The sequence below is a fragment of the Oryx dammah genome, unplaced genomic scaffold (assembly GCF_014754425.2).
Source record: "Oryx dammah isolate SB20612 unplaced genomic scaffold, SCBI_Odam_1.1 HiC_scaffold_12, whole genome shotgun sequence".
NCBI lineage: Eukaryota > Metazoa > Chordata > Mammalia > Artiodactyla > Bovidae > Oryx > Oryx dammah.
The window spans coordinates 13,217,891-13,229,551 of record NW_024070196.1 but is presented as its reverse complement, the minus strand read 5'-3'; the positions used below and the strand labels follow the sequence as shown (position 1 = coordinate 13,229,551).

General features: G+C 36.3%; 1 protein-coding gene across 2 annotated transcripts in view; it reads right to left on the bottom strand.

The window, feature by feature from the left end:
- Window positions 1-471: 471 nt before the first annotated feature.
- Window positions 472-11,661, bottom strand: part of ANAPC10 (anaphase promoting complex subunit 10) — a 90,804-nt gene continuing 79,614 nt past the window's right edge. Inside the window, exon 5 of one of the 2 annotated variants that reach the window (XM_040250440.1) lies at window positions 472-7,249. In XM_040250440.1, the coding sequence (XP_040106374.1) occupies window positions 7,019-7,249 (231 nt within the window). In that variant the 3' untranslated portion in view covers window positions 472-7,018. The remainder of the gene's footprint in view (window positions 7,250-11,661) is intronic. The other variant, XM_040250441.1, reaches the window with a different exon arrangement.

Sequence of the window (11,661 nt, the reverse complement as noted above, 5' to 3'; positions counted from 1 at the left end):
AAATGTGTTGCATGCTTGCCAACCTTAGTAAATGTTATATGTCAAACTGTATTTCTCTCTCTTCATCGGCACAGTGTTACTAAAGTGATCAGCTTTGTTATTAGAGATAGTCTAGGACAGTGACTATTATTCAATTGATTAAAATAGAGAAAATGTACCCAAAATGACATAAGAATACATCATTTCTGTTAGAAAATTAATCCTTATCATGAAATTCCAAAGGGGCAAGAACAAACAGAAGTGGCTAAAAGCAGCTAAGGAATTCAGAACTAGAATCAGCAGTAAGAGTGGGTCTAGGAGACTGGCTTCGAACTAGTTAGACAGGGTAAGACAACACTGGAGCTCCCTGTTTAGTGTGATACTCATTTCCTACCAATGGGAATGCACATGTGTATTAAAGTACAGGGCTGTTAGCATCTATTCCAGTTTGCAAGATTAGAAAGTTTTATCTGGTACCTTTTCTTTTTTTGCTAAGACTGAATTGACCTAGAAAGATGTGAATGAGGTGAAACTAAAAGTGATAATTCATGTGGAGAAAGAATCTTCAGGGTTTAGTTTCCGAGTATAGAAAGATGAAGGAGAAGATTCAAAAGTACAACCAAATACCAGCCTAGCAGTTGAAGATTTCAAGAAAGAAATGAATTTTGTTCCAAATAGCTCAGATGACGGGCAAAAAATGACAGACTTCTGAAGAATAAGTTCCTTGCATCTCTTATCAGTTACTGAATGTTACTTAAGAAATAAAGTTTTAAAATAAATATTAAAATCCCTTTCCTTTGTCTTGATAGACACCTGAGTGTGTTATAACTTAACAGCTGTTATAACTGAACGGCTTGTAATCATCCTTCTCTTTACTAAGCCTACAGTCTATTTCATTTTGTCTTCACATCCATTTAACCTGTGATTTTCATGAATTTTAACAGCTGAAAAACAAACAGCTGGCTGAACGCTCTACTTCAGTCTTTTGAATACTTTGCTTCTTGGTAAGCGATCAGCATTTTGATACTGCTGTAGTAATAACAGGAAATGATCTGTTAAAATCTGGATCTCCAGCTATAGATGAATGCCAGGGTAAAGAGGAGAGCCAGTCTCAGAATAAAGTCTATAAAAATAGTTGGGGGAGTTACTTCTAGGACCACAGGGAGAGAATCGTAATTTGCTCTCAACATTGGAAAAGTAAATGCCCAGTGGAAAAACATCTTATGATAATCACTGAACTCCATCAGTGGAAAGTTTACGGCCACAAGTGCAATAATTAAAACAACTGAGATGGTAAATACTAGAGCTTCAATGATACATGATGTGAAATATCATTTCCTGAAGTATTAATTCACTCAGAAAAAGATTTCATAAGCAGGTAGACTACCTTTAAATTGGTGTAATTTTGCTTATGTTGGCAAAATAGTAAATCAGTTCTATTAACCAGAAAGGACAAGAGAAAATAAACAACCATCATAGGATTAGCCATAGAAAAAAGGGAGGGTACTCACACATAAAACTAAAATATAGACTGGTTAATATTACTAAAAAATAATTTCAACTTTTCATATAATATTGCCATGGATTATAGACATTTTCTTGTATTTATAGTGGGGGGAGTCCTAATTAATTAGCCTTTGGATATGTCCTGTTAATAGAATAAGTCATCGTTATGGATAATTAATAAAGTAATCTCTGAGGCTTTTGTTGTTGTTGTCCTCTCTAATGCTTTCTAGACACCACTGCACAGAGGCAGGCTCAACTAAATGGCAGATCATGAAGCCCAGAGAGCCTCCTTGTAGATGGCTGGTAAACAGCCTTGTAGAGCAAACACTTCCAAACACCATACCCCAGGGAGTCACAGAAGTGAGGAAAGCCAACACAACATGGGCAAGAGAAGGGAATCTTGGTTTAAAGGGTCCGCAAAGCAAAAGTGTCTTCAGATAGCCACGACTGCCAAGTATTATTTTCCCTAATGCTTTACCATATTCTGCAACTCATCATTTCAAAAATTGATAAAACAAGCTAATAACCAATAAGTCAATTAAAAATGACATATAAGACGACATTAAAAATTTAAAGCAAAATTTTCTAACACTAGAAACACATCAAATATCTGTATCTGAGTCAAAACTTTATACTCATAAAAATCTGTAACTAGTAGTCATAAGAACAAAAAAAGAACAGAGCCATGGAGTCAAAAATTACTTCTCAAGACTGGCCTGTGTTTTAATCACTGGAAGCGTTCAAACGTACGAAACATCACTGGATTCCTTACACGCACATCATCGGTTCCAAACTAACCACTGTTATTCATGTAAAAACGACGACAGCCTGGATTCGAGAACGAGCTTGCAAAGTGAGTAAGCTAGCTGATGTTACAAACGGTCTTTCTTTCCGGAATTCCACCTCCTCCACAGGGCCTTTTCCAGCTTTACCTCTAACTTCTGAACAGGACATCAACTCTCTCTTCTACAGTGATCTTACTGCTCTGAATTCTGACCTGGTTATCAGAGACCTGTTATTTCCCTCAGTAGTCTAAAAGCAACTGGAAAGCAAAGTCTGCATCAGATTTACTTTGGTTTTATTATTACATCTAATTCAACACTCAGTATATGTTAGTGTTTTCATAAGTTGGGTGTTTACTACTCTTCAATGAACTGTTGTATTTTATAATTCCACAGTTTTATGGAGTGTTTCTTGTGACAATATTTCCTCAGGTGATAAACTGATTTAAAGTGTCCAATACTTTGATTACATGTGAAATGAAAACATTTAAATCTCACAACTGCACAGTTTTATCAATACTCAAAAATGTATACTGATTACAGATGAACCCATGAATTTGCTGTCATTGTTTTATTAACTGTTAAAATGGATTTTCAATGCTAGTTTTATATTCTCAGAATCTATACAGTAAGAAATAAAACTACATTGAGTTTAGCATTTTGGGTGATTCCTATGTGAAACAGGTAGAATAAGCTATTTTTTTAAAGTAAGCTTTATTAAGGCATTTTAAATGTGTAACTTGGCAAATTTTGGTGTATGTATATAGCTGTGAAACCAGTACCACAGTCAAGATAATGAATATTTCTGTCATCCGCTCAAGTAATTCATCCCTCTGACTTCTCTCTATACCCTATCCGAGAACCACTGATATGCTTTCCATCACTTGCTGAGTATGTGCTGCTGCTGCTAAGACACTTCAGTCGGGTTCGACTCTGTGTGACCCATAGATGGCAGCCCACCAGGCTCCCCCATCCCTGGGATTCTCCAGGCAAGAACACTGGAGTGGGTTGCCATTTCCTTCTCCAATGCATGAAAGTGAAAAGTCAAAGTGAAGTCGCTCAGTCGTGTCTGACTCTTAGTGACCCCATGGACTGCAGCCTACCAGGCTCCTCCGTCCATGGGATTTTCCAGGCAAGAGTACTAGAGTGGGGTGCCATTGCCTTCTCCAGAGTATGTGCTAGAATTTTTAAAAAATGGAATCATACAGACTATAGTCATTTTAGTGGCTTCTTTCAGCATAATTATTTTGGAAATGTATCCACGTTTGTTGTGTATTAATTAACTTCATTTATTTGTATTACTGAGTAGTATTCTATTACATGGATTTACCACAATTTGTTTATACCTTCTTCTGTTGAACAACATATGCTTTGCTTCCAATTATTAGGTACTACAAATAAAGCTGCTATGAACACTCATGTGCAAGTCTTTGTATAGACATACACTCTCTTTTTTCTTTGGTAAATACCTGAAAGAGGAATGATTAGTCATATAGTATGTATCTGTCAAACTTCTAAAAAAATTACCAAATTCCTTATCAACGTGTTTATGTATCAATTACACCCTTATCAGCAGTCTGACATGAGGTCCAGTTCCTCCATACCTTTGCTAACACTTGCAATTGTCTTTTTAATCACAGACATTCTAGTGGCTGTGAAATGGTATCTCATTAAGATTTCAATTTTCATTTCACTAACATCCAATGAAGTTGAACATCTTTTCATATGCTTATTTGCCAATCATATGTCTTCTTTGGTGAAAGGTTGGCTTAATCTTTTGTTCACTTTAACTGGATTTGTTTCTTCCTATTCAGTTATAAGAGTTCTTTATATATTCTAGATACAAATCTTTTATTGGATATATAATTTACACTTTCAAAAGAGAAATAAAACTGCTTCAGGTAATTATGCACTGTTATCCTTAAAATAAGGGGAACCATTACCTCCATGATCCTCCACTACCAAGTTACCTTATGCCTAATGATGCAGTCAGCCAGCTGGCTTATGGAAAACAGGGGAAGGGAACAGAGGCAGAAAACGTACTGATTTTCCCAACAATCCTCTTCAGCTCAGTTCAGTCGCTCAGTCGTGTCCGACTCTTTGCGACCCCACGAATCGCAGCACACCAGGCCTCCCTGTCCATCACCAACTCCCGGAGTTCACCCAAACTCAAGCCCATCAAGTCGGTGACGCCATCCAGCCATCTCATCCTCTGTCGTCCCCTTCTCCTCCTGCCCCCAATCCTTCCCAGCATCAGAGTCTTTTCCAATGAGTCAACTCTTCGCATGAGGTGGCCAAAGTACTGGAGTTTCGGCCTCAGCATCAGTCCTTCCAATGAACACTCAGGACTGATCTCCTTTAGGATGGACTGCTTGGATCTCCTTGCAGTCCAAGGGACTCTCAAGAGTCTTCTCCAACACCACAGCTCAAAAGCATCAATTCTTCGGCACTTAGCTTTCTTCACAGTCCAACTCTCAGATCCATACAGGACCACAGGAAAAACCAAAACCTCGACTAGACAGACCTTTGTTGGCAAAGTAATGTCTCTGCTTTTCAATATGCTATCTAGGTTGGTCATAACTTTCTTCCAAGGAGTAAGCATCTTTTAACTTCATGGCTGCAATCACCATCTGCAGTGATTTTGGAGCCCCCCAAAATAAAGTCTGACACTGTTTCCACTGTTTCCCCATCTATTTCCCATGAAGTGATGGGACCAGATGCCATGATCTTCATTTTCTGAATGTTGAGCTTTAAGCCAACTTTTTCACTCTCCTCTTTCACTTTTATCAAGAGGCTTTTTAGCTCCTCTTCACTTTCTGCCATAAGGGTGGTGTCATCTGCATATCTGAGGTTATTGATATTTCTCCTGACAATGTTAATCCCTACTAATTTTAGGAGTTTCTTCACAACCTATTAGTATAGCAGGAAATAACAGACTGCATCTGATAAATTATAATTATTACTAATAAAACCTCCTGTACCTTTTATTAGATTTCTCTATATCTTAGATGAAGACCTTGTGTTTACATGAATGTTTTCCTTATCAGACTAACACAGAACATCTAATACAGTGCCAACTATATATTACTCTTCTTACATCCTTGATTCGCTCCTGTTTTTAAAACTCCTATCCATGTTTTTCTTCAGCTCTCTCTTCTTTCCCTCCCAGTACCCCACATCTGTATTCGGGATTAATTTGCTGATCTCAAATGAGTTTTGGTTACAGACTTCTTGCTGACCATATAGTCACCTATCATGCTTCTTACTCTAAGGAGAAAATGAAAATAACAAACTCTTTGTGGAACTCATAGAAAAAGAGCTGAGATTCTGCTGAGTGAAAAATATGAAACCTTCATTTTTTATAGCATCCACATAAATCATGGCCACAATAAATCAAATCTGCCACAATAAAACCAAACACATAATTATTTTTTAAACTTTGCTAACTTAAGACTTCAGTCTACCCAGTAATGCAAGAACCTCTGAGGACTCTTTCCCAAACAAGGGCCAATAAGGGGCGGGAATTCCCTGGTGGTCTAGTGGTTAGGACTCCATGCTTTCACTGCCAAGGATCTGGGTTTGAGCCCTGACTGGGGAACTAAGAGCTCACAAGCATGTAGCACAGCCACAAAAAGAAAAAAACTTAACCAATATAGGGAAGTTCTGTCTCCCCAAAAGTAAGAGATACGGGGCAGCAAGCGGCGTTGGGGAACATACAGAATCAAATGGATTCATGTCAAACCATGGAAAGAAAACTCATTTAAGCACCTTTAAAATATTTTTATACATAAAGAATAATTTCATATATTTTTAAAAATTTTGTGAGCTACATCATCCCTTAGGGAATGGGACTTCAGTGTCAGACACAAATTTGAAACTAACTATCCTATAAGCACCATCAGAACTAGGATAAACAGTAGATTATAGTAGCAATCTGACACAATATTAGGATATAGACAACTCAGGTTAAAAATAATTCATCAAAGTACAGTAATTATGATACAATTAATAACACTCCCCAAATCAGAGTGGTTCTCATAAGACATTGAATGCTAAGCTTATTTTGACAGTTTTTAAAAAGGCCTTGTATTGGGACTTCTCTGGTGGTCCAGTGGTTAAGAATCTGCCTTGCAATGCAGGGATTCACAGGTTCGATCCCTGGTTGGGGAACTAAGATCCCACATGCTGTGGAACAACTAAACCCATGTCACAACTAGAGTCCGTGTGCCACAAAGGAAGATTCTGTGTGCTGCAACTAAGACTCGAACCAACCAAATAAACAAATTAAAAAAAATTTTTTAAGGCCTAGCATTAATATAAGACATTCCTCTGGACAGAAAAAACTAGTAATAATTTTGACTTATTAAAGATAACACCTATTGATAAAACATAGTTTTTTTCCCAAACATGCAATACATCATTACTCTAATGCATGATCACTATATAAAATAATTACCTAGTTAGTAAAAATACTTGTGTATATCTTAAAATTTTTCAGTTCAATTGGTTTTCTTTTGGTATAAGGAAAATTAAATGATTGGTTCAAGTTCATTTTTAATAATTATAAAATATGTGAGCCTTATTATATATTAAAGAAAATAAAGATATTATGACCCCAAATGTATTTATTAAAGTTACAATAAAATACTTTTCAATGTATACCAAATTGCAAAATAATTAATTTATTTTTCAATAAAGATAACCAGATTTAATATGTACTGATAAGATGTTTAATGACTTTTGTTCTAAGGTCACCTTATTGAGCGATACATCATGAAATCAATAGTTGTACATCTAGGAAATTTACCAATGGAGCTCTCTTCCACTGGTGTGTATATTTTAATCTGTCTCATGTGGGTATCTCTTCCATTTTGGTGATTGGCTAGAACAGCAATCTGTATCATGAAAGTGCGAGTTGGCTTCTTGTGATTATCAGTTAAGGGAACGTGAATCCAGCCACTTGGTTCCACCAATTCAAGTTGCTGCGAAGAAAAGAAGAGTCAGATTATGTTTTCACCCAACAAACATAGTTTATTATAACAAATGCATTCTAAAGTTGACTTATAATTAACATTTTTCTCACTGAGAACGTGACAATATAATAAACTATCAGTTATTTGGCACTTCTGGCATGGTCCACGGTTTTACAGTTGTTAAGCACCTATATGTATCATCTTAGAAGACAAAATAAAAACAGAATTATTTGCAATTCAGTATTTAATGAAACTTGTATAACATACAAGTTTAGATTTAGACATGTATAGATGTATAGGGTCAACGGAACACCATACTGATACAAGTAAGAAAAGACTCATTATGCTTCTGATATATTTTATTTTAAGAACCATGCCTAATATATCCAAACTCACCTAACAATAAATCAGATTCTATATAAACTACAAGAATATCAAAAGAAAACTAGTCATTGCATAAGCATCAGACAAAGCTTTTTTTCTTGGAAAACACTAAGTCATTTATCTAGTATGAATGACAACCTAAACCTAAAATCTAGATTTTTAAAATGTTTTTCCAGATAAACTTAAAAAAATTTTCATTTTATTTTAACCAAGAGTCTAAACTATCCTTCCTTAACAAGATAAAAAAAATCATAATTCAAAAAATTAACCTAAATTTTAAAAAGTTTTCCTAAACTTACGAAATAGTTTTTAAAAGATAAACACTGATTTTTAAATTATCTTAGTTATTGAATGGGCTTCCCTGTGGCTCAGCAGGTAAAGAATCTCCCTGCAATGTGGGAGACCTGGGTTCGATCCCTGGGTTGAATACATATGAAAGATATGCATTACAGATAATACATGATATTATTACAGATAATACTTATTAATCATCCCAATAGCAATGAATATCAAAGAAACTCAATCCAGATTCCATGAGTTACTCTAGAAAAACTATTAAGTGAACACCACTGTATCTTTTTTCCTTCTCTCCCTTCTTTTCTTTCTTCTGTTTGTTTCTTTCTTTAGTCTTTCATTTTTTATGAAGGAGGGTGAGTAGACAAAAGGAGAGCTGGGCAAGAGACAGAGAACTGGCATCTTAAGAAGTGGCATTTTTAAGATGGAATAACTTCTTTCTTTCAATTTTAAAATGTAAGAATAAATGAATCCCTACCCTTCATGGTATTTTCAGTCAAAGAATAAGTGAATCCCTACCCTTCATGGTATTTTCAGTCAGTCACTTTCTATAAACTTTCATTAGCAGTAATTTAAAATAGGTGAGTCAGAAATAAGATATACCTGGTTTCTATGACTAACCTTTTAATCACTCAGGCAGTAAATATTGTATACTTATGATAAAAGTACAGTTAAGCACAAAAAACATAACTAAGGCCTTATTTCAAATCTTTTAATAAAGCTTTAGAGGCAGACAAAGACAAACAGCCTTTCTGGTTTCATTCAGTTTTTCACGTATAAAGTAAAGGGATTGGACAAGTTTTCATCCAATGCCCCTTTCAGCTCTGACATCCAATGATTCTAAATAAAAGGGGAAAGATGTGGTAGGAAGAATAATGGGCCCCTAGGGATGTCCATGCCCTTCCCCAAGTTCCCTGAATATGTTAACTAACACGGCAAAATGACTTTGCAGATGCGAGTACGTTACAGACCTGGGGATGGGAAGATTGTCCTGGATGACCTGGGTAGGTGAATGTAATCGCAGGGTCATTATAAGAGGAAGGCCAAGAGAGACTGAAAAGGAGATGTGGTGATGGAGGCAAAGACTGAGTAAGGCAACCACAAGCCAAGGAATGTGGGCAGCCTCTAAAAGATGGAACAGGCAATGAACAGCTCTCCCTTACAATCTCCAGAAAAGAACCCACCTTGCTGACACCTGATTTTAATCCATTAGGTCCATTCTGCACTTCTGACCTTCAGAACTGTAAGATAATAACTGTGTGTTGTTTCAAGCCACTAAGTGTGTGGCTATATGCTATAGCAACAATAGGAAACTACTATAATGGATGTTCAGAGGAGGGGAAAAGCACTCCTGGCTAGAATAATCTATTTTCCAGGTAAGTATGCAATAATGAATCTCAATAATGACAAAAAAGTAAAACTAAGATTCTGTTCAACTCCTTATTGTTGTTGTTTAGTTACTAAGTTGGGTCCAACACTGCGACCCCATGGACTTAGCTCACCAGGCTTCCCTATCTTTCACCATCTCCCGGAGTCTGCTCAAACTCACATCCATTGAGTTGGTGATGTCAACCAACCACCTCATCCTCTGTCACCTCCTTCTTCTCCTGCCCTCAATCTTTCCCAGCATCAGGGTCTTTTCCAAGGAATTGGCTATTCACATCAGGTGGTCAAAGTATGGGAGCTTTAGCATCAGTCCTTCAAATGAATATTAAGGGTTGATTTCCTTTAAGGCAGACTGGTTTGACCTCATTGTTGTCCAAGGGCTTGCAAGAGTCTTCTCTATCACCACAATTCAAAAGCATCAATTCTTTGGCTCTCAGCCATCTTTATGGCCCAACTCTCACATCTGTACATGACTACTGGAAACACCACAGCTTTGACCATACAAACCTTTGTTGGCAAAGTGATGTCTCTGCTTTTTAATACCCTGTCTAGGTTTGTCATAGCTTTTCTTCCAAGGAGCAAGTGTCTTTTGATTTCATGGTTGCAGTCACCATCCACAGTGGTTTTCGAGCCCAGGAAAATAAAATCTGTCATTGCTTCCACTTTTCCCCCTTCTATTTGCCATGAAGTGATGGGACCAGATACCATGATCTTAGTTTTTTAAATGTTGGGTTTTAAGTCAGCTTTTTCACTCTCTTCTTTAACCTTCATCAAGAGGTTCTTTAGCTCCTCTTCACTTTCTGCCATGAGGGTGGTATCATTTGCTTATCTGAGGTTACTGATATTTCTCCCATCAACCTTGATTCCAGCTTGTGATTCATCCAGCCTGGCATTTCACATGATGTACTCTGCATATAAGCTAAATAAGCAGGAGGACAATATACAGCCTTGACATTTTCCTTTCCCAATTTTGAGCCAGTCTGTTGTTCTATGTCTGGTTCTAATTGTTGTTTCTTGACCTGCCTACAAGTCTCTTGGCGGACAGGGAAGGTGGTCTGATATTCTCATCTCTTTAAGAATTTTCCACAGTTTGTTGTGATTCACACAGTCAAAGACTTTAGCATAGTCAGTGAAGCAGAGGTTTTTCTGAATTTCCTTGCTTTTCTATGAGCCAACAAGTGTTAGCAATTTGATCTCTGGTTCCTCTGCCTTTTCTAAACCCAACTTGTACATTTGGAAGTTCTTGGTTCACATACTGTTACAGCCTACCTTGAAGGATTTTTAGCATTACTTGCTAGCATGTGAAATGAACACAATGGTACTCAATGGTATACAAAAGTCTGAACATTTTTTGGCACTGCCCTTCTTTGGGATTGGAATGAAAACTGACCTTTTCCAGTCCTGTGGCCACTGCTGAGTTTTCCAAATTTGCTGACATGTTGAGACATACTGAATGCAGCACTTTAATAGCATCATGTTTTGAATAAATTTAACCAAATTAATTATCTATCTACTTCTACTTCTGATAGACTCAATGCTATTATTGGAGTATTTTTTAAATGCTTCAATGTAATAGAAGTTATACTAAGATTCTGTACTGTATAATTTGGGGCATGATAGTACAGAGTTGTAAACATAGTAAATTATTCAATAAATATTATTAGTACATTATTTCTTCAAAACAGAAGAAAATTACTGATCTCAGTCACTAAAAGTATATTACAAAGTATGTATAGCTATTAACATCTCTCAAATAGCTTCACAATCAACTACATTGCCAGAGAATCATAAAAAACAGCTCATATATCGACTTCAGTTCTATTGTATCCTGTTTAAACTTCTCAGTCATCTCCAAAGAGTTATTATTCTGATCCTGCCATATTTTAACTTATTTCATGGATTAAACAAAAACATGTGAAGTAGATATAATTTTAATGCCTTTTTTATAACAATGATTAAAAGACTAATATAGTTTAAGTGAAAAATATTTATACTATTGTTTGTATTTTTAAACAGAAAATTAATAGAAGATAAAATTTTGCCAATTTAACTTTCTTCTTTTCCCCATTTCTGATTTGGACCTCAATAATCCATCACCATTAAAATGTAAGTTTTTCTATATTCCTGCTCATTCTTTCTTCTTACCATCTCCCATTTTGGCTCTTTTTCCATATATACCCTCATTTAACATTTTTTATTGGCTAGATACCCCCAATTCTGCTAACTATAGATGTAGGGCAGGGGTTGACAAACTTCTCTTATGAAGAGTTTCTCTCAAGTGATCTCTCAGCCTGGCTCCAAGATCTTCTGCTTCCTATCAGCAACCTCTAAGTCACTAGCTCTACTCTGGCTCCGAT